Source organism: Scyliorhinus canicula, chromosome 14, assembly GCF_902713615.1.
Source record: "Scyliorhinus canicula chromosome 14, sScyCan1.1, whole genome shotgun sequence".
Lineage (NCBI taxonomy): Eukaryota > Metazoa > Chordata > Chondrichthyes > Carcharhiniformes > Scyliorhinidae > Scyliorhinus > Scyliorhinus canicula.
This window is the reverse complement of record NC_052159.1, coordinates 48,957,811-48,981,771: the sequence shown is the minus strand read 5'-3', so window position 1 is coordinate 48,981,771 and position 23,961 is coordinate 48,957,811. Positions and strand designations below refer to the sequence as shown.

General features: G+C 44.7%; 1 protein-coding gene and 1 non-coding gene across 7 annotated transcripts in view; one reads left to right on the top strand and one right to left on the bottom strand.

Moving 5' to 3' along the window:
• The window catches only part of wasf3b (WASP family member 3b), a 142,551-nt gene that overhangs the window by 75,027 nt on the left and 43,563 nt on the right, over positions 1–23,961 (top strand). For all 6 annotated transcript variants that reach the window (XM_038818149.1, XM_038818147.1, XM_038818145.1 and 3 more), the window contains 2 exons: positions 13,695–13,829; positions 21,719–21,872. In XM_038818149.1, the coding sequence (XP_038674077.1) occupies positions 13,695–13,829; positions 21,719–21,872 (289 nt within the window). The remainder of the gene's footprint in view (positions 1–13,694; positions 13,830–21,718; positions 21,873–23,961) is intronic.
• trnar-acg lies at positions 19,345–19,417 on the bottom strand. The gene has a single exon. It is a non-coding gene; the product is annotated as a tRNA-Arg (tRNA).

Below are 23,961 nucleotides of genomic sequence, written 5' to 3'. Positions count from 1 at the left end.
TACCTTCAAACTTATTGATTATGGTCACTGTTCCCGAAATGCTCCCTTATTGAAACTTCGACCATCTGGCTGGGCATATTCCCCAATACCAGATCCAGTACGGCCCTTTCCCTAGTTGGACTATCTACATATTGTTTTATTGTCTGAAGAAGCCCTCCTGGATGCTTCTTACAAAATCTGCTCTACCCAAGCCCCGAGCATTAAGTGAGTCCCAGTCATATAAGGGAAGTTAAAATTACCCACCACGACAATCTGGTTTCTTTTAAACTTTGCCAAAATCTGCCTACATAAATGCTCCTCTATCTCCTGCTGCCTGTTGGGAGGCCTGGAGTAAACATCGAACATTGTAATCTCACCCTTCCTATTCCTGAGCTCTATCCATATTGCTTCGCTGCATGAGGTGTACTCCCACAGTACAGTAATTAAAGTTCTGCTGACAACAAAATTTAGCATGAATCACTTCAGAGTCAACAACAAAGTTTGAATTGGATCAAGGCTCCACACAGTTCAGTCAATAATCTAATAAGATCTCAGTGCCCTATCTGATTTTTTTCCTGGAGGGGTTTAGCCAAGTATTGGGCATTGCACAACTCAAAAAATGTAATACTCAGCTATGTTGGTTCATTGTTGGCTTTCGGTCGAAAGGATGACGTCTACTCGGGATTGCAAATGTAGATGTCAAATAAAATGTGAGTAAGGGTGTTGGTTACATAGAAATTTAACAGCTTACAAGCTGTTTTGTTACAGATGAATCATGATTGGCTACTTTTTTGTCTTATGTCAAATTATGCCTTGAACGGAATACGCTAAAATAAAATTGGGAGCACTCACTATGGTTTGTGGATTCTTGAGTGTAAAAATGTAGATCAAAGGAAAATGTGACTGTTTACAAGTCCTAATACTTCTACTGACCCATAAAATATTTCCGTGATGGCGGAAGCAGTGGTCTGAATTCTCCGTTTCTGAGTCTAAGTGCTGATGCCAACGGAGAATCCGTGGGCTTTCATGTGAGAAAAATCGGTGCCACACGTGCACCGATTCTGCTACCGGTGAGGGGCTAGCACCAGCGCCGCGTGGACCGCCATCTCAACCCATGAAAAATGGTGCGGAAATCACCAAGTCTGTAATGGACACTTGCAGGGCTGACAAGCTTCAGCTGCATTTAAACTATACGCCACCACGCACACACACTGATCGGGGCCGAAAAGATGGGACAGGTTGTGATGGAGCACCCACACAGCGGATGGGTCGGTTGGGGCCAGAGGGCACCCAGGGGGGTGCCCCAGGGGAGGTCATGCATATGACCCAGGGAACTAGGTTTAAAGTGGACTGTCAGCGGCATGCACAGCTCCATGGCTGCTTTGCCAGCTGCGGTACTGGTGTTGCGTACCCAGCCCCCCCCCCCCCCCCCAAACCCTACAGCCCACCTCCAGGCCATCCCCCACTGCTACTCCCCCAGTTAAACCTTTTGTGGCATTTCCGGCAATGTTTGCTATTTGTAAAGTCATTTTCGTGTTCCCTTGTTTTACTTTGTTCTTGGTAAACAAATGTTTATAGATTAATTTAAACAGCCCTGATTTCTCCTCTCACTATCCATCCGTGAACAGATGTTTTTTTTTCCTTTCCCGCTTTGTAAGTGGTGGCATATTTTCCCCAACCCTTAAATTTGGAGTGTTTCAATCCTCTAGGAATAACTTGCACAATAAAAAGGGTTAGTTTATTTCTCACATTCTGTAAGCTTTCGGATACTCATGGAAAAGGATGAGTGTTGTCCTAGAGTTAAGGTGCTAAATTGGTGGAAGGCTAACTACAACCAGATTAGGCAGGATTTAGAGCCTGTTGTTTGGAAGAGGCTATTTGAGGATAAATTCACATTTGGCATGTGGGAGTCTTTTAAGGAGCAGTTGATGGGTGTGCAGGACAGGCATGTGCCAGTAAAAAGAAAGAACAGGAAAGGCAGGATTCGGGAACCATGGATGACCAGGGAAATTGTGAATCTTGTCAAAAAGAAAATAGATGCATATGTGAGGTTCAGGCAACTAAAAACAGATAAAGGACTTGAGGAATACAAGGAAAGTAGAAAAGAGCTCGAGCAGGGAGTTAGGAGGGCAAAAGGGGGTCACAAAATGTCCTTGGCAGACAGGATTAAGGAGAATCCCAAAGTATTTTATACGTATATTAGGAACAAGAGAGTAGCTAGAGAAAGAGTTGGTCCACTTAAGGACACAGGAGGGAAATTATGTGTAGAACCAGAAGTAGGTGAGTATTTTGCATCGGTACTCACAAAGGAGAGGGACACGTTGATTGGTGGTGTCTCAGAGGGATGTGTAAATACTTTAGAACAGGTCGTTATTACGAGTAAGTGTGAGGTGTATTAAAAAACATTAAGGTAGACAAATCCCCAGAGCCAGATGGCATTTATCCCAGATTCCTGGGGGAAACGAGAGATGAAATTGCTGGGACTCTAACAGAAATCTTTGTGTCCTCATTGGCCACAGGTGAGATCCCAGAGGATAGCCAATGTTGTACCGTTAATTATGAAAGTTTGCAAGAATAATCCGGGTAATTGTAGGCCAATGAGCTTGATGTCAGTGATAGTAAAATTGTTGGAAAAGATTCTCAGAGATCGGGTGTATGCGCATTTGGAAGTGAATGGTCTTATTAGCAACAGGCAGCATGGTTTTGTACGAGGGAGGTCATGTCTCAATAATTTGAATTTTTTGAGGAGGTGACATAAATGATTGAGGGAAGGGCTGTGGATGTTGTCTACATTGACTTTAGTAAAGCATTTAATAAGGTCCCTCATGGCAGGCTGGTGCAAAAGATTAAATAACGTGGGGTCAGGGGTGAACTAGCTGGATGGATCCAGAACTGGCTTGGCCATGGAAGACAGAGGGTAGAAGTGGAAAGGCGTTTTTGTGAATGGAGGGCTGTAACTAATGGTGTTCTGCAGGGATCAGTACTGGGACCAGTGCTCTTTGTAATATATGTAAATGGCTTGGAATAAAGCGTAGCGGGTCTGATTAGCAAGTTTGCGGATGATACTAAGATTGCAGGAGTTGCGGATAGTGATGAAGATTGTCAGAGAATACAACAGGATACAGATAGGCTGCAAAATTGGGCAGAGAAATGGCAGATGGAATTTAACCCAGACAACTGCGAGGTGTTGCATTTTGGTAGATCCAATTCAGGTGGGCACTACAAAATAAATGGCAGAACCATCAGGAGCACAGAGAGATCTGGGCTTGCAGGTCCACAGATCCTTAAAAGTGGCAGCACAGGTGGAAATGGTGGTAAAGAAAGCATATGGCGTGCTTGCCTTCATCGGACAGGGTATTGAGTATAAAGCTCGAAAAATATATAGAATGTTGGTTAGGCCACATTTGGAATACTATGCCCAATTCTGGTCACCGCACTACCAGAAGGACGTGGTGGCTTTGGAGAGAGTACAGAAAAGGTTAATCAGGATGTTGCCTGCTGTGGAGGCTATTAGCTATGAGGAGAGATTGAATGAACTTGGATTGTTCTCCCTGGGGAGATAAAGGCTGATCGGTGACCTGATAGAAGTTTATAAAATTATTAGGGGTATAGATAGGGTGAACAGTTGGAGGCTTTTTCCCAGGGTGGAAATGACAATTACAAGGGGGCACAAGTTCAAAGTGAGGGGGGGAAAGGTTCAGTGAAGATGTGCAGGGGATGGATTTTGCACAAAGTGGTGGTGGTGGCCTGGAATGCGCTGCCAAAGTGAGGTGGTTGAGGCAGATTAGCGACCTTTAAGACTTATCTGGATAGGCACATGAACAGACTGGGTATACAAGGATACAGGCGGTTGGTCTAGATAGGACACATGATCGGCGCAGGCGTGGAGGGACGAAGGACCTGTTTCTGTGCTGTATTGTTCTTTGTTCATACACAAAATGTGGAGGGAGGTTTTGCAACAACTGTCCCTTTTTTGCACTCGTACAATACAAAAAGTGATAAGGGAAAGAAAGAATGTTCAAGGCCATACCGCAATAAAATCCAAGTTAGAGTTTTGCGGGTGTTGAGTCCACAATCCAAAGTATACTGGAATGTTTCTTCAGAGGGGAGGTTGACTGTTGCACAGTGATCCATCTTTCCAGAAATGAGACTTCCACGATGTTGCATCTTTCCAGAGGTGAGTCTTCCTCGAGGGGAAAGGCATGTCGGGTTGAATTAGGCTTGAAGGCACAAGTTCCAATGCTCCGGTAATTCACAGTTTTGTTGAGGGCCAGAATTTTTTCTGCTGCCACCTTCTTGATAGTAAGATGCTAGACAGTACAGGCTGCTTGCCCCGAGCTAACTGTTTCTCTTCAGAAGTAAAAAAACAGTGACTGCCTATAACTTCAACAACTTGTTAATTAAAGGAATTCGGGCAGCTCACGCCTCAGTCATGCAACACTGGTTTCAGGTTGTTAAATGAAGGCCTGGTTGAAAGCTGTTAGGTGTTGAAACAGGTAATATTTAGGCCATTAGCACCAGATAGGAGCCTGGGGTGGAATTCTACATTCTACCGTGGCTGGTTTGGTGGTGGCTGGGAGTGGAGAATCCAGCGGGAGCCGGAAACCCGCAAAAACCCATAAAAACAGTTTCAAATTCTCCCAACAGCGAGTTAATGGCAAATCAGTTCTCCTGCCTATTGGTGTGAACGCCACTTGCATCTCATGGATACTCATTAAAACAGTTGCTTACCGAAGTCCCGCCAAGCGTTCCAATCTTGCATTACGCCAGTGGGAAATCATATCGACCCCAAACCAATTTGAAAAAGAGCGATGTGCATAAGGTGGGCCTCAGTTTGCTTGAGTCTTTGAGGCGAGTCCAACATGCATGCCATCTGCCATAGTGCTGAACGCCACTTTGTTCGGACAGACATAAGGCGACCGGACATTCAAGTCTGCTGGTTGACAGTCTTGCTTGACACTGTTTTGTGTGCTGCCCTGTTGGTGTTATTGTTGGTTGAGCTTGCTTTGGTTGCAGGCCTGAAGTGGTTATTATTATCGCTGACCTTGATGATAGCTGTGTCCTCCATACAATGTTGCGGGTGTGTCCATTCTATTGAAGTCCAGCTTTTTCATCTGCATACTATTTTAACCCACAGCAACAGAGAATGGTCAAAGATAGCTGTGTAATGTGCTTTTTATATTATAATTTTTAACCAACAAATGCATGAAAAGACTAAAAAATAAGAGAATGCTGGAAAGTGTCAGCAAGTCAGGCAACGTCAATAGAGGGAGAAACCGAGATAAGATTTCTGGTTACTGGGGGTGATTTTGAGCTCACATTAGCTATAAGCGGGATCGCTCATGTGGGCAGAAAGTCCTGAGAGAATCGGGAAACGCGATTCTCTCCGGAGAGATCATCAGCGGGGTTCTCTGATCCCCGTCGGGTAGGAGAATCCCCCGGGGGTGGCGCAAATTGCACCCCGCCGCTCCAACGCTGGCTGCTGTATTCTGCGGTGCCGTTTTTCAGGTGGGGGTCATTGGCAGCGGCTCCCCTGGCAATTCTCCAGGCCCCGATGGGCCGAGCGGCCGCCCGTCTTTGGCCAGTCCCGCCGGCGTGGGTTAGACATGGTCATACACGGCGGAACCTGGCAGGTAAGTCGGCGGGGGCGGTCCGCGGGGGAATCCGACCCCGGGGGGGCCTCTCACAGTGGCCTGGCCCGTGATCGGGACCCACCGATCTGTGGGCGGGCCTGTGCCTGGGGGCACTCCTTCCTTCCGCACTGGCCCCTGTAGTGCTCCGCCATGGCCGGTGCAGAGAAGAAAAACCCTGTGCATGTGCCAAAACACGCCGGCGGTTCTGCACATGCGCGAGATCACGCCGGTCCTTTGGAGCATGCGTGAACCTGCGCAGTCCCTTTGGCGCCGGCTGGTTTGGCGCCAACCCCTCCGGCGCTCACCTAGCCCCTGGAAGTGCGGAGAATTCCGCACTTTCGGGGACTGTTGATGCCGGAGTAGTTTGGAGTGATTTTCCTGCCGGTGGGAACTTAGTCCCAGAAAGGAGAATCCCGCCCCATGTTTCCTGATTTTCCACGCCCCCTGCCAGTGAGGTCACCAGCTTCACGCCCACAGAGGGCAAGAATCTCATTTTAATGCTTTTGAAACCGTGTAATCACCCAGCAACACACCAGAAGATCCCCCCGGCCCAAAGATAAGTCTAGCCCCAGTGGGAAAGTGACATGCCAGGATGCCAATCTGTGCCATGAGGCAGTGCCAGGGGCAGGCCTCTGGGGAGCTACATTGGGGGGATTTTGGGTTTCCATTATATGTGGTGGGTGGAGAGCTCTAAAGCCATTGAGTTGGGGGGGGGGGACATTCGGGCATGGTGGTGGGGGCGGGCAGTGAGAAGGAAACTTGCAGGAACGGGGGAGTGGGTGGTGAGAGGGGAACGTTGGTGATACCTCTATGGAGGGGGGGGACGGAGTTTCAGGAGTTGATCTTCAGTTCTGATCATGGCGCCCTTTACAGATAGTGCTCGTATCTACGTGGAACCGGCTCTATCAGGCCCTACTTGATATGTGGTGGAGTATTTCCACTATTCTGTTTCATAGAATCATAGAATACGTAGAGTGCATAAGGAGGCCATTCGGCTCATCGAGTCTGCACCAACTCTCCGAATGAGCATCCCACCCAGTTCCACTCTCCCCGCTCTATTCCAGTAACCCCACCTAACCTTTGGACACTAAGGGGCAATTTTGCAATGCTAATCCACCTAACTTGCACATCTTTGAACTGCGGGAGGGAACTGGACCGCCCAGAGGAAACCCACGCAGACACTGGGAGAATGTGCAAACTCCATACAGACAGTCACCCAAGGTTGGAATCAAACCCAGGCCCCTAGTGCTGTAAGCATCATTGGTATTTTGCTGTTGTGCAAAAATGGGTGTTATGATCACGTGCTCCATGACAGTATGGAAATTGACTGAATAACAAGAAGCAGAGAGTAATGGTCAGTGGGTATTTTACAGGCTGGAGGAAGGTTTCTAGTGAGTTTGTAGGGGTCTGTATTGAGACCTTTGCTTTTCTTGATATATATTAATGATTTAGATCTTGGTGTGCAGGGGTCAATTTCAAAGTTGTGGATGACACAAACCTGGAAGTATTGTAAACTGTGAAGAGGATAGCGTAGAACTTCAAAAGGACATAGACAAGTTGGAGTGGAAAGATAGCTGACGAATGAGGTTCAATATGGAGAAGTGTGAGCTGATGCATGTTGGTAGGAAGAACATGGAGTGACAATATAAAATAAGGGGTGAAATTTTTTAAGAGGTGCAGGAGTAGAGGGACCCAGGCGTATATGTGCATAAATCATTGAAGGTGGCAGGAGAGGTGGCGAGAGCAGTTAATAAAGCATATAGTACTCTAGGCTTTATTAATCGGGGCATAGAGTACAAGAGTAAGATGTTCTGCTGAACTTGTGCAAGACACTGGGTAGACCCCAGCTGGAATACTGCATACAGTTCTGGCCGCCAACCTATAGGAAGAATGTGAATGCATTGGAGAGAGTTCAGAAGAGATTTACAAGAATGATTCCGGGGATGAGAAACTTCAGTTATGAGGATAGGCTCATCAGGTTGAGACTGTTCTCCTTGGAGCGAAGAAGGTTGAGAGGAAATTTGATAGAGATGTTCAAAATTAAGAGGGGGCTGGACAGAGTAGAGAGGGAGAAACTGTTCCCGCTCATAAAAAGCATCAATCGAGAGGTCACAGATTTAAAGTGATTTGCAAAAGACGCAAACGTGATGCGAGAAAAAACTTATTCATAAAACAAGTGGTCTGGATTTGGAATGCACTGCCTGGAAGTGTGGTGGAGGCAGGTTGAATTGGGGCATTCAGGAGGGCATTAGATGATTACTTAATAGGAACAGAATGCAGGGGTATAGGGAAAAGGCAGGGGAATGGCACTAAGCCATGATGCTCATTTGGAGACTCGGTGCAGACAGAATGGGCCAAATAACATTCTGTGATTCTGTGAAAATGACCCCACTACAAGATTAGAAAATATAGATTTTCCCTAAAAGTATATTTACAATAAATTCTCATCAAATGTATCTTGCTTAGTCAATTATCCCCTTTAAACAAAGCATTTTGACAAATATTCAGCTGTAAAAGGGATGGAAGTTATAAGATTATGGATGTAGACGTTATGACAGTTATATGTTAACTTAAATGATGTTGTACAGAATAATTATTCTAGTTCTTTTGGGATCACAGAAACTAATTCATAGAATGTAACTGATCACAATGTAATTGATTCAACTTCGTGAATTCCTGCTTGATTCCCTTCAGTGGTCAGGGAGATATTCAGACCTTTATACATGGCTTGTGTTAAACCTTCTCAGGAGATTAACCTATTTTAGTAGGGTCTGTGATGATTTAATTTCAACTCGGTGTTATGAAATAAGTGACTTGATCGGCTCAGTACTTTTGTATTTTTCTTAAGGTGTACTTCAAATGGAGTATTTATGAAGTTTCCTCTTTCTGGTTTTAATGTAGAATAATTCTATAATTGGCACTTTTTGTATTTCTACATTGTGTCAGGGTTCTAGTGTTACTTAGAAATGGTACATAGACGATAGAACTAAAACACATTAGGATTAAAATGTTTGAATTAATAAATGTAGCTTTGAAATTGTATTTTACCATGAAGGTGGTGTGGAAAATATGTTAAGATGAGCCTTTTAAACTTTTAAATAAATGAAACCGTTGCAAATGAGAATAAATGCAGTCTACCTGTTACCGTGGTTGGCTTTGATGTATATATTTAAATTACCTTCAATAAAATGTTTTTCAAAAGAAAAAGAAGAAATGCAGCTGGAGGTCAGTCAGACTGGCTGGATTGCAATTTCTTATTTTGCCTCTCATCTGACACATTTGTGTTTGTAAGCAGTCCAGAAATTGAATTAGCAGATTTCTAGCTTGTTCTTAAACTGCATACGTAAAGCCTCTAGATCAATCCCTTATTGTACAATCTGAACTGTTGAAAGGTGCAAATTCAAATCTGCACCATTGATACTTGATATAGATTTTCTTCCCTTCCTCTGTTGCATCCTGTTAGAGATTATCGATTGATAATAAATAAAAAGAAGGAACTTAATTGAATATTCATGCTTAAAGACATAGGCTGGAATTTTCCAGTCTCCCCCCAAAATCAATGGAGGTTTGGCTGCCTCGCCGAATTTTCCATCTTTCCCTTGATGGGAAATTCCAGCCATAGAGACAGAAATAAGACTTGTTTGGAGCTGAAAGGGATTTCAATGCCATAGAAACTAAAGAAGATGATACAGCAAATACGTCTCTAATATGATTATCAAACTAGGTGAATGATTAACCAGGGCCACCTGTAAGATAACATATTTATATTAATATTTTCCCTATTGCCATTCTCAGATATTTCTGTATCATGCCTGCATTGGTCATGAAATTGGCAAAAAAAATCCTTGTTAAAACTTATCACTAAACAAGTAAAAGTTTAAGTAATTTGATCTTAAACTTGTCCACAGTACAGGGGACCATTCAAGTTAGGAGAGCAAAAAAGAATGTGATAATGGGTAAGGGACAGTATCATTGTGGGAATAAATACTGTTCTCTGCGACTTAAAGGCTCTGGTGCATACTCAGTGCCAGGATTAAGGATATCGACTCAGGGGTGGATGACAGAGATGTTGTTAAGACAGGGATTCTGCCAAGGGAGTATGAGCAACTAGGTGTTAAATTAAAATGTAGAACTGCAAAGGTAATAAACTCTGGTAAATAAGATGAGAGTATTAAATGCTTTGCTCAAAAATAGCTCTTGAACAAATGGGTTTCAATTCATGGGGCACTGGTACCAGTACTGGGAAAAGAGGGAGTTATTCTTTTGGGATGTGCTGCACCTGAACCATGCAAGGACCAGTGTCCTCACAAATAATACACCAGAACAATAGAGAGGACTTTAAACTAAATAATGAGGCATGGGGTTAAGGTGAGTGGAAATTTAAGAAGTTGAAGAGAAGTGCAGGTTAGCGATATAAATCATTTTTTAAAAAAAATAATTTTTATTGGAATTTTTTACAGAAAATATAAAAACATAACAACAAGTAATAATATGCAACTAACAGCCCCATAACACCCGCAACTCCCCCCAAACCGTAACATCACATGTATCCTTCCCCCCCCCCCACCACCCCAACAAGAGAACTTAACCATAAATTAAAATTAAATAAATCAAATTTAAATAAAATGAACAAACATAGTCATCGTCCCCCCACCCCCCCTGGGTTGCTGCTGCCACTGTCCCAGTACCCTATCGTTGAGCCAGAAAGTCGAGGAAAGGCTGCCACCGCTTAAAGAACCCTTGCACCGATCCTCTCGGGGCGAATTTAACCTTCTCTAGCTTAATAAAACCCGCCATGTCATTGATCCAGGTCTCCACGCTTGGGGGCCTCGCATCCTTCCATTGTAGCAAAATCCTTCGCTGGGCTACTAGGGACGCAAAGGCCAGCACACAGGCCTCTTTCACCTCCTGCACTCCCGGCTCTACCCCAACCCCAAAGATCGCGAGTCCCCATCCTGGCTTGACCCTGGATCCCACCACCCTTGACACCGTCCTCGCCACCCTCTTCCAGAACTACTCCAGTGCCGGGCATGCCCAGAACATATGGGCATGGTTCGCTGGACTCCCCGAGCACCTGACACACCTGTCTTCACCCCCAAAGAACCTACTCATCCTCGTCCCAGTCATGTGGGCCCTATGCAGCACCTTGAATTGGATGAGGCTAAGCCGCGCACACGAGGAGGAAGAATTAACCCCCTCCAGGGCATCAGCCCATGTCCCGTCTTCAATCTGTTCCCCCAGTTCCCCCTCCCACTTCATTTTCAGCTCCTCTACTGACGCCTCTTCCACCTCCTGCATAACCTTGTAGATATCAGATATCTTCCCCTCTCTGACCCAGACCCCCGAAAGTACCCTGTCACTCACCCCCCTCGTGGGGAGGTCAGGGAATCCCTCCGCCTGCCATCTAGCAAATGCCTTTACCTGCAGATATCTAAACATGTTTCCCGGGGGAGCCCAAATTTCTCCTCCAACTCCCCCAGGCTCGCAAACCTCCCATCGATAAACAGGTCCCTCAGCTGTCTGATGCCCGCTCTGTGCCAACCCTGAAATCCCCCCATCCATGTTCCCCGGGACGAACCTATGTTTCCCCCTTAACGGAGCCTCCATCGAGCCCCCCACTTCTCCCCTATGTTGCCTCCACTGCCCCCAAATCTTGAGGGTAGCCGCCACCACCGGACTTGTGGTATACCTCGTGGGAGGGAGCGGCCACGGCGCCGTTACCAGGGCCCCCAGGCTTGTATCCCCACAGGACGCTCTCTACATCCGTTTCCATGCTGCCCCCTCCCCCTCCATCACCCACTTGCGCACCATCGACACGTTTGCCGCCCAGTAGTACCCTGAGAGATTGGGCAACGCCAGCCCCCCCCCCCTCCCCCCATCTCTACCCCGCTCCAAGAAGACCCTCTTCACCCTCGGGGTGCCATGCGCCCAAACAAATCCCATGATGCTGCTGGTTACCCTTTTTATAAAAGGCCCTAGGGATAAAGATGGGCAAGCACTGGAAGAGGAGCAAGAACCTTGGGAGAACCGTCATTTTGACGGATTGCACTCTGCCCGCCAACGACAGCGGTACCATGTCCCACCTTTTAAATTCCTCCTCCATCTGCTCCACTAGTCTGGTGAAGTTAAGCTTATGGAAGCGATATAAATCATGATAACCAAAGTGTAACACAAAGGGACAGAGTATACGAATGTAAACGTGCATCAGCAAATAAATCAAGAAATAATCGGGGCTTATAAGAAAGGTACTGCAATAATCATGGATGTTTTCATATAGATTAGACGGATCAAATTGGCAAAGGTCAAGTTCATTGATAGTATCTTGGAATGATATTTTGAGGAACCAAGTAGCAAACAGAGTAGTTCAGATCTTGTAATGTGTAATGAAATTATCTCATGGTAAAGGATCCATAAAGTAAGAATGATCATAACATGACAGAATTTCACATTTGATTGAGGACAAGAAACTTGGGTCCAAAACTAATATCCCAAATAAAGTCAATTGCTAAGGTGTGACTTGAGAGTTAGCTAAAGTAGACTGGGAAAATGGATTGGAAGGTAAAACAGTAGCTAAACAGTGAAGGAGATATTTCATAATGCTCAAAAACTACAAAAGGATGCGCCACCTGGGGCCTTTTCACAGTAACTTAATTGAAGCCTACTTGTGACAATAAAGGATTATTATTATTATTATTATTATTATTATTATTTATTATCTGTGGCTAACGAAAGAAGTTAAGGATGGTATCAAATTAAAAGAAAAGGTATAAAATGCTATGAACATCAGTGGTTGGCCAAAAGATTGGGAACATTTCGAAACCAGCAAAGAATGACTGAAAATAATGAAGAGGGAGAAATTAGAATATGAGAGTCAACTGGCATTCAATTTAAAAATTGGCAGTAAGCGCTTTTACAAGTACATAAAAAGGAAGAGAGTAGCTAAAGTAAACATTGGTCCCTTCAAGTACCACCAACCTTACTGGTACAGGCTTGGAGGGCTGAAGGGCCCGTTCCTGTGTCTAACAATGACCATCGCCAACAACAGACAATCAAATCATCTCCCCCTGACATTCAATGGCATTACTATTGCTAAACCCCCACTATCAACATCCTGGGCATTACTATTGTCCAGAAACTGAACGGGATTATCCATACAACAGCAGGTCAGAGGCTGGGAATTCTGCAGAGAAACACCTCCAGACATCCTAAAGCCTGTTCACCATCTGCAAGGTGCAAGTCAGGAATGTGACTGAATACTCGCTCACTTGCCTGGATGAGTGCAACTCCAACAACACTCAAGTGGCTCGGCACCACCCAGGACAAAACCGCCTGCTTAATTGGCACCCCATCCACCTCTGAGACACAGTGGCAGTACTGTCTACCATCGACAAGATGCACTGCAGCAACTCACCTAGGCTTCTTCGACAGTACTGTCCAAACCCTTGAACTCTACCACTTAGAAGGACAAGGGCAGCAGATGCATGGAACACCACCACTTGCAGGTCCCCCTCCAAGCCACACACTGCCACACACCATCATGATTTGGAACTATATCGCCATTCCTTCACTGTCGCTGGGTCAAACTCTTGCCACTCCCTCCCTAACAGCACTTTGGGTATACCTACACCACATGGACTGTAGTGATTGAAGAAGGGAGCTCACCATCACCTCCTTGAGGGCACTTGGGGATTGGCAATAAATGCTGGCCTAGCCAGTGATACACACATCCTGTGAAAGAATTTTAAAGAGGTTTTATGGTAGCATATTATCTCTCAAAGTAGAACCAAACTCTTAATTATAATCCATACCCTCACTTCATTATTTGTTTGTATATTTCCTGTTATAAATTGTCTAATGGTACTTGTGCATATGGTGCAATGGTTAGAAAATCTCTTTTGCAGACTTTCTAATTTGCAATGCCTTAATATTACTGCTCAAAGAAATAGTAAAATATCAATGAGGGTTGCTGATTTTCTATTCAAAACATGAACCTAATTCTAGATAGTTTATACAATGGTTTTCTTCTTTGGCATTATAAATTTCTAATTTTTCCTTGAATATATTCTGTGTCAATTTATTTAGGTAAACATGCAGAGGATATATTTGGTGAGTTGTTCAATGAAGCCAATAACTTCCATATCCGAGCTAACTCTCTCCAAGATAGAATTGATCGTTTGGCTGTCAAAGTTACTCAGCTGGACTCCACAGTGGAGGAAGGTAAGTAATTCCATGGTCGGGCTGATGTGATAACTTATGTTTCAAGGAAAATTGATATTAACCTTTTTTCTATTTGATTTACTTAAAAACATTTGTAATGGTTTTCTAATAATTTTTGAATATTTACTAAAGGCATTCAAGATTCCAGTAGGGAAACAAATAGTAATCTCATTACTTATTTGTATAGATGGTATCCTTGTTTTGTTTAGTTACTTTTTTCTTAATCCCTGGAAATAAAGTTAATCCATCTAAGCCTTTTTAAAATATATTCTTCAAAAAAAGCACATTTGGGGTTTGGCTATGTTTTCGCGAGTTGCCATCCTGCTTATCTTTTAATTCTTCTTTTCATCCTAGTGCACATTTAGTGTTGTCTTGTCTTGGTGTACATAGCTTGTGCTATGTTCCGCGAAGTGTTTGGCCGGTGTCTCTACATGAACGAGCCGAGTTAAAATGCTCAAATCCTCTTTTGCTCGTAACAACTGGGGTGGGGCCATAAATTCAGTGGCGCAGTTGCTTTTGAGCAGTCTCTCGCCTTGGTGGTGCTTTTTGCATCGATGGATGATGGCTGCCAACAAAGATGTTGCTCTGGCTGAAAATCTCGATTCTGATACAGGTCGGCAGGGCTCAATTCCAAGAGTTGAGTGGTACTTTGGTCGAGGGATAGAGGCGTACAAGGAAGTTCTTGCAATAGAGAGAGCACTGTCAATTGTGAGGGCCCGCCTCCGCACTGTTGAGATTCCGCTGCACGGTTGGTTATTCATCCTAACTGATTCGGGAGAGAGAGAGGAGGACCGGGAGGGACACACCGCTGATCCCAATCCTCCATGCAAGTTGGTGGAAGAATCTGATTCGGATTTGTTTATTGTCACGTGTACAGTGAAAAGTATTTTTATGCGAGCAGCTCAACAGATCATTAAGTACATGAAAAGAAAAGAAAATACATAATAGGGCAACACAAGGTACACAATGTAACTACATAAACACTGGCATCGGGTGAAGCATACAGGGGTGTAGTGTTAATCAGGTCAGTCCATAAGAGAGTCGTTTAGGAATCTGGTAACAGTGGGAAAGAAGCTGTTTCTGAGGCTGTTTGTGCGTGTTCTCAGGTTTTTGTATCTTCTGCCCGATGGAAGAAGTTGGAAGAGTGAGTGAGCCGGATGGTAGGGGTCTTTGCTTATGCTGCCCGCTTTCCCCAGGCAGCAGGAGATGTAGATGGAGTCAGTGGATGTGAGGCAGGTTTGTGTGATGGACTGGGCTGTGTTCACAACTCCCTGAAGTTTCTTGCGATCTTGGGCTGGGCAGTTGCCATACCAGGCGGTGATGCAGCCAGATAAGTTGCTTTCTGTGGTGCATCTGTAAAAGTTGGTAAGTGTTAATGTGGACATGCCGAATTTCCTTAGTTTCCTGAGGAAGTATAGGTGCTGTTGTGCTTTCTTGGTGGTACCATCGACGTGGGTGGACCAGGACAGATTTTTGGTGATGTGTACCCCAAGGAATTTGAAGCTGTTAACTATCTCCACCTGTTAACCATCAGCACCGTTGATGCTGACAAGGTTGTGTACAGTACTTTGCTTCCTTAAGTCAATGACCAGCTCTTTAGTTTTGCTGGCATTGAGGAATAGATTGTCGTCGCTGCACCACTCAACTAGGTTCTCTATCTCCCTCATGTATTCTGACTCGTCGTTATTCGAGATCCGGTCCACTATGATCATATCGTCAGCAAAGGTTTAGATGGAGTTGGAACCAAATTTTGCCATGCAGTCGTGTGTGTAGAGGGAATATAGTAGGGGGCTAAGTACGCAGCCTTGCAGGGCCCCGGTATTGAGGACTATTGTGGAGGAAGTGTTGTTGTTTATTCTTACTGTGGTCTGTGGGTCAGTAAGTCGAGTATCCAGTTGCAGAGTGAGGAGCCAAGTCCTAGGTTTTGGAGCTTTGATATGAGCTTGGCTGGGATTATGGTGCTGAAGGGTGACCTGTAGTCAATAAATAGGAGTCTGATGTAGGTGTCCTTGTTGTCACGATGCTCTAGGGATGAGTGTAGGGCCAGGGGGATGGTGTCTGCTGTGGACCGGTTGCGACGGTGTGCGAATTGCAGTGGATCAAGGCGTTTTGGGGGTATGGAGTTGATGTGCTTCATGACCAGCCTTTCGAAGCACTTCATTTGGACTGTCAGGGCCACCAGACTGTAGTCGTTGAGGCACTTTGCCTAGTTCTTCTTTGGTACCGGTATGATGGTCTTCTTGAATCTCAAGTAAGTTTTGACAACTTTTTTCCTGGGTAGTCCTGGTTGTTAGTTGGGTCCCTTTGTCCCAGGAGGAGGTGGATCGGCCCTCCCTCCCAGGTAAGGGCGCCTTCACGATTCCTTTCTCCTTTGGGCGGGTCTCCCCCTTTTGACTGGCAATGACTATATTCTTACTTAACCTTCTGGCCTCATGGTTATCCTATGTTCCTCTTGGGGGTGTGTTATTTGCTTGTTGGTCGGGCGGCCTATTCCCATTTGGTTGCTGGGCACTTTATGTGTGCTATGGACCTGTGATCTGGGGGTTAGCTCTGGTAGTTCTGGTCCTTTTTTCTTTTTTTTTATGGGAGACCCCTGGTCTGAGAATAACTTGGACATGTTGCCGCTGGCCCTCTCTTCATAATTTTGTAGTTATATGATTGATGCCTTTTCTGTCCTGGGCCTGGATGGTGGTTGAATTGCATTGTGGGGTACAAATATAATTTCCCCTTAGTGCTGGGGTACTCGTGAACTTTCTTTTATGTTCTTTTGTAGTGATGGGTATGACGTTTTGTGGTGTTGTTGACTTTATCCTGCATTGATTACTTTTTTGTTTTTCTTTTGCTTTGTTGCGATATTTGTAAAACGTTAAAATCCAATAAAAAAATTTTAAAACACTTTGTATAAATTTCTTCATGATTTAAACTGTTAGATGTACAATGGCACTTAATAATCTAACCTAGCTTTACATTGTCTGAAACAGACTGAAAAAAATTCATGATCCTCTTGTGCGCACAAATCGCTGAAAGGCAATGTTTCATTATGAACACTTGTCCCTGAGGATGATTTTTGAATGACTGCCTTTTAAATGTTCTCCCATTTACAAATCTGCCGTTCACAGCTAGATTTCACTGGCATGATGTAGAACATGCATCCGGCAAGTCTAAGGCTGAAAATTACATAGAGCTCTTCCATTCCTCCTTTTTAATGTAGTAATTAAACTCCTGTCTCTTTTTAAATATTGGGAGTATCTGATGCAGATATCATCCAGATGTTCTTTCCTCTACGGGCTGCTACTGCTGAAAATCAGGGCATTAATGAGATGAGAAAGCAACTCCTCTGTCACCCTTTTTTTTTGCTGCATGCCTTGCATGTTCTTCTTTTGCTCTCATTTGACATCAAAAAGTCAATCGGTCCGGAGACCTCTGGGTCCTCTCGGACCTCCATAGCCCAGCCACAGACTTGGCACTCATTTTGGCGATTGAGTGGTCCACAGTCAATGTCACTTCAGGAGGGCTCACATTGAATACAAGAGAACTGGCCTCGACAGACGCAGCAGGTGGAACAGAAATGGGAGCCCCTGGCTCCCCTTGGCTGGACCGAGTTACAGGAGTATTCACGATGCTCGCTGGACTTGTCGCCACCTCTCGACTCAAGTGGTCTTTTTAACGGAAAGGCCAAGCTGTTTGATGGTCTTTCCGTTATCATTGACCATGTAAGATCCTGATTGGACCACAACCCCTCCTTTTAACCAAGTGAACCGCAGTGGAATTTCGGACCAAAACCGGGTCACCCACCCCGAACAACTTGTCACCTCTCTGCTTTGACTGCTGATTCTTCTGGGAGGTCTGACATGCCTTCACCGTCAGATTTGGAAATGTAGGATCCAATCGGGTCCTCAACTGACAGCCCATGAACAGCTCAGCTAGTGTGACCCCCCAAGGTTGAACAAGGGGGGATGAGTTGTACAACAACAAAGAACTAGCCAACCTCTGGCGAAGTGATTTATCAGGTTGCTTTTTCTTGGCATTCTGGAAAGTTTGAATGGCCCTCTGTCTGACGTTCAATGCTGGGTGGTCAGGGCTGTGCTCGCGTGTCGCATGCCATTTGCTCTCACAAAATTGGAAATTATCGCCAGTGAAAGGGGTGACATTGTCCGAAACAATTGACTCGGGAAGCCTACGCATGGCAAATAATTGGCGCAAGGCATCGTGGCTGCCAAGGTAGTGATCCCCATCTCTTGAACTGATAACCACTTCAAGTGACCATCTATCAACACCAAAAGCATTTTGCCCAGGGACAGACCCACATAATCAATGTGGACTCTGGTCCATGGGTGACCTGGCCATTCCCAGGGGTGAAGGGTGGTGGAAAGAGGCATTTGGCAAGGGCGGCACTTTTGTACCAGTTCTTCAATGGCTTTGTCTATGTCTGGCCACCAAACGTAGCTGCACGCCGACATCTTCATCTTTGTTTGCCCTGGGTGTGTAACCCTTGCATCAACGGGTCGACCATCTGTGATCCTCACAGAATCACGGTGCCTTCACATGGCAACTAGTCTTGATGAGTGAAGTGGGGCCTCCGCTATAATGCCAGCCAGACTGTGTCATTCGTTTGTCCTTTGAAAGAATAGGGTCTGTTTGGTTGCAGATGTGCCATGCAGACACTGACAGGGCACCTGGGATGTTTAAGGCCAGAAGGATCCCCTGGGGTAACAGTGGTGAGAACGCTCTGGATTCATCAGTACAAAATCCTACATACGCCACTTGAGGCCTGAAAAGTATATTTTACGCATTTTAGGCGAGCCCATGCATCACAAAAAGTCTTTAATGCTTCCTCCAGGCTGGACATGTGTTCTTCTGGGGCAGAGCTGGTGACTAGCACATCATCAAGGTAAACCATTATGCGCTATGAGATAGAGCAGGCTAAGCAATGCCAAACGGCTGTCTGGCATACCGGTCGAGGCCTTTACGGGTATTGATTGCAGCAAACTTCTGAGACTTTTCATCCAGCTCTAGAACATAGAATTTACAGTGCAGAAGGAGGCCATTCGGCCATTGAGTCTGCACCGACCCACTTAAGCCCTCACTTCCACCCTATCCCCATAACACAATAACCCTCCTAACCTTTTTGGACACTAAGGGCAATTTAGTATGGCCAATCCACCTAACCTGCACGTCTTTGGACTGGAGCACCCGGAGGAAACTCATGTAGACACGGGGAGAACGTGCAGACTCCGCACAGTAACCCAGCGGGGAATCGAACCTGGGACCCTGGCGCTGTGAATCCACAGTGTTGGCCACTTGTGCCGCCATGCTCCCCACGGTAGCCCAACTGTCTAGTTACAGTTGGGCGTTTGAGGTTTAATAATGAATAGGTGAGGCCCGCCCCAGCTTGGCGTGGAGGTCTTCAATTCGGGGAAGCGGATACCGACTGGGCAGCTTATTTATTGTTAGCTTTTAGTCTCCACAAATCCTGAATAAGCATTTTTTCATGGGTGATGTCGACAGTTTACCACGAGCCAGCCAGGAGTCGAACCTGGAATCTCCTGATCCGTAGTCAGGCGCGTTATCCATTGCGCTACTGGCCCACTGTCTCCACAAATCCTTATCGACCGATCAGGTTTAAGGACAGGGACTATCGGCGAAGCCCATTCTGAAAACTGCACCGGCTTGATTATGGCTAGCTTCTCCAATCTCTTTAACTTTGCGAAAACCTTTGATGGAATGCATATAGCATTGGTCACATTCTGACGAACTCTGTTGTTGAATCAAGACTGACATGTACCTTGGCTTTTACACCCTTAATCCTGCCCAATTGTTTGTGGCAAGTGTTTAAGATTTCCAGCCAGTTGAACCTATCTTCTGTAACCAGTCTATTCCCAACCCACTAGGTCTACATCCTTCATCAACAACCAAAGGCAGATTGGCCTCCTGCCCTTTGTAGGCCACTGGGGTCTTAGCTGTTCTGAGGATCTTCAAAATCTCCCTGATGTATGTGGAAAGCTTGGCTGCAGTATTCTTCAAGCTTAAATACGTTGGGCGGGATTCTCCGTTAGCCAACACCATAATCGCAAAACGGGAATGGGTGGAGAATAGGTTCCAATGCCAAAATGTGCTGATTTGACGCTGAATTATGATTCTCCGTCACCTCAACAGCGACGTTAATGCGTACCGGAACAAATGTACAGTAGACAAAGTTTGCATATCATTAGCGGGCCAACCCGGCATTCACCTTAATAATGGATCCCAGAATTCTCCTGATTACTTTTGTCAGGCTAACTGACTGGTAGTTCCCTGTTTCTCTGTTGTCTAGAACAAAGATGTTACATTTGCAAGCTCCTAATCCAGTGGGTCATTCCACAGATGATGGCCTCACAATCGATTCCAATTTCTGGCAGGCATTTTCTCTCGGTCTGTTCCAAACTAGCTGTTCCCAAGCAAACTCTGTTGACCACCTTCTGCCATTAGGCTTGCGAGGACCATCGTAGATTTCTGTGTGTGATTTTGAGGTTGGCAAATCTTACAGCTTTTTTCCCTTGTGAATTCTAAACTGAACACGAGCTTCAACAGCTTTCTATGTAGTAAATGATAAGTTCAGTATTTTCTTTGCTTAAGATGCAGTGCTGACTAACATTTATTTGGGATGTCCACACAAAAACACAACAAATTATTTTACCTCCAACACACCTCTCTCATTCTACAACCCATATGAATAATTTATTTTCTAATAGATGTAATTAACTTCTCGCCAGACTCCCTGGCTCCACTAAGAGATCGAGAGATGGGTTACCCATTGTTTATTCTTTTCACGATCAACTCTGACCTTGTAACGAATCATAGAATTTACAGTGCCGAAGGATTCCATTCGACCCATCGGGTCTGCAGCGGCCCTTTGAAAGAGCACCATACTTAAGCTTAAACCCACGCCTCCAACCTATCTCCGTAACCCAGTAACCCCACCTAACCTTTGAACACTAAGGGATAGTTTAGCATGGCCAATCCACCTAACCTGCAAATCTTTGGACTGTGGGAGGAAACGGAGCACCTTGGGGAAACCCATGCATTCGTGGGGAGAACACAGACAGTCACCTGAGGCCTAATTGAACTCCAGAGTCTGGAGCTGTGAGGCAGCAGTGCTACCACTGTGTGTCCCACTGTGCCTCCCTGGCCCTAGTCTTTTTTAATTTGCCTTTGCATTAGAGTTATTGATCAGATTCTTAACCAGGCCTTTTCATTTATCTGATACTCGGAAGATTTTAATTCCTAAAATTAAAAATTATATTCTAAGATCGATTATTGTGAACCAGATAGTCACAATATGTCACCCAGGAAAAAATTAACATGCAACACCCTACTGATTCATTTTCATTTATTCCAGTTAAAACATTACAAATGTATGAACTGTTCGATATCTTAACCATGTTACCATTTACAGTGTACACAATAATCATTCCCCATTGTTCAATTAAATTCATAGGTTCATCTCAGAAGTAGTGTACTGCTGAATCCCTCCCTGTCTACTTTAAGATATAAAATAATTTTAATTGTGTCCAATCAAGGAAAGCAAAAGTCACCACTGGCTAGAACAGGGCTCAGTCAACTAAACAGGCGGCATGCAAGCAAAGGGCAAGAGTTAATCACGTAGTGTGATCCCTTACCTGTTATCAGTGGCTATCCAAGATAGTGGGGGAATCGAGGCAAGAAATCAAATAGTATGAACCAAAAAATATAATGACATTTTGATTAGTCTAATTCTTTGCAGTCAAACAATGTTGATGTTTTACAGATGTATAAAATATATATTTTAATATGTCAGTGATTAATATACTGCACCAGTTATAATCTTAGATATTGAGAAAAAGTCTTTAATATGCATTGTTGTTGTGTAGTTTCTTTACAGGATATTAACATGAGGAAAGCTTTCAAGAGTTCTACAATACAAGATCAACAGGTTGTTTCAAAGAATTCGACTCCAAATCCAGTGCTGGAAATGTATATGCAGAGTGATAAACCACCTCCACTGGATATTCTTTCATCATACAGGTATGAATGTGAAATTAAAGACCTGACATTTTGCTTTTGCAGATTTGCCAGACATTTTAGGTGAAATAGGACTTCTACCTACTAGAAAACTGTACTGACTAAAGCTGATTCCTAGTCTCGGTCATTTATAATTTTGGTGCAAGTCATCAGAGGTATTCCACTTGCTGGTAGCCTCAGTGCCACCAGTGGAAATGCAATAATTTTTTCATTTAAAAAGTAAATTGGTAGGGGAAAGAAGGAAAGTGTAAACTACACTTCGGTTGTAATTGCTAACCAAATCTCTCTCAATTATGTCAGAGAGCAGAATTTAAATTAAAAATCTTAGTCATAACTTCTGTAACTAGTCACATGAATTGTAGAAGGAAAACTAAAATACAAGTGCTAGTAATCTGAAATATAGCATAAAATGCTGGAGATGCATAATTGGTTGCCCTGTGTTTAGTCGGCAAAGCCCATATCCATAAGAATGGGAAAAAAAAATTGAAACTGGAAGACAGGCTAACCTAAACATACTTTTGCAACCTGTGTCATGTTGGTAAAGAGTTATTTTTGATACATTAATCCCCCTTTCTCGTCAAGTTGCTGATTGACCCTGCTGCGCATCTGCACCATTTCTGATATGATATTGCAACCGTGATAGATTCTGCAATCCAAGTTCCATTCATCATGGCGATCATAATCAGTAGAAAATTGGTACAGTTTTACAAATCTCACTGTAAACAGCTGGAGTTCACAGGTTAAATATAAGTGAGGAATGTCATTCAGCTCATCCTAATTCATGCATCTAGAAAATACTTATTTTTGTAGCATCTTGTTTCTGAAATGATGTTCAGGCTTTTTTGGCCTCCCACCATTTCCTCCAGAGACCGAATTTGCACCTTTTTTTAATAGGCAAGCATTTGTGCTGTGCTGTTTCTGCTTTATAATGCAGTATTTGTTGATTACTATTTTGCAGTGTTCTGACATGTTAAGATCAATGCGTCACTTTTATCTTTAGCTCTTGGCTATTTCAACATAATATAGTAGTTATGTCACTTTTTTTCTTCCAATGTGTCAGAATTTACACTTGTACATTTATTTTATCTGCCAGTGATCTGTTCACACACGTCTTGTCTATTTCTTTTTTTAAAAATAATTTTTATTGAAATTTTTACAAAATACAAAATATAAACACCTTGGCTCTATTAACATACAACCGCGGTAATACCCCATGAACAATACCCCCCCAGCTTCAAGAGCAACTTCAAACAAAAAGAAAGAACAACAACAAAGAAAAAGAACAAAGAAAAAAAACCAAACAAGAGAGAGATAGCACGCTCCACAAACCCATGTGCACAGTTCTCCCTCCCCCAAATCCTTACACCCCCCTCCTCCGGGTTGCTGCTGCTGTCGGCCTATTTCCCTACCGTTCCGCCAGGAAGTCCAGAAACGGCTGCCACCGCCTGAAAAACCCTTGTACTGATCCCCTCAGGGCAAATTTCACCCTCTCCAATTTAATGAACCCCGCCATATCCGAGATCCAGGCCTCCACGCTTGGGGGCCTCGCATCCTTCCATTGGAGCAAGATCCTCCGCCGGGCTACTAGGGACGCAAAGGCCAGGACCCCGGCCTCTATCGCCTCCTGCACTCCCGGCTCCACTGCAACCCCAAAAATTGCAAGTCCCCAGCCTGGCTCGACCCTGGACCCCACCACCCTCGACACCGTCTTTGCTACCCCCTTCCAAAACTCCCCTAACGCTGGGCACGCCCAAAACATATGGGCGTGGTTCGCTGGGCTCCCCGAGCACCTAGCAGACCTGTCCTCGCCCCCGAAAAACCTACTCATCCTCGTCCCAGTCATTTGGGCCCTATGCAGCACCTTGAACTGTATGAGGCTAAGCCTCGCACAGGAAGAGGAGGAATTCACTCTCTCCAGGGCATCCGCCCATGTCCCCTCCTCAATCTCCTCCCCCAGCTCCTCTTCCCACTTCCCCTTCAGTTCCTCCACCGAGGCCTCGTCTACCTCCTGCATTACCCGGTATATGTCCGAGATCCTCCCTCCTCCGACCCACACCCCCAAGAGCACCCTATCCCGCACCCCTCGTGGGGG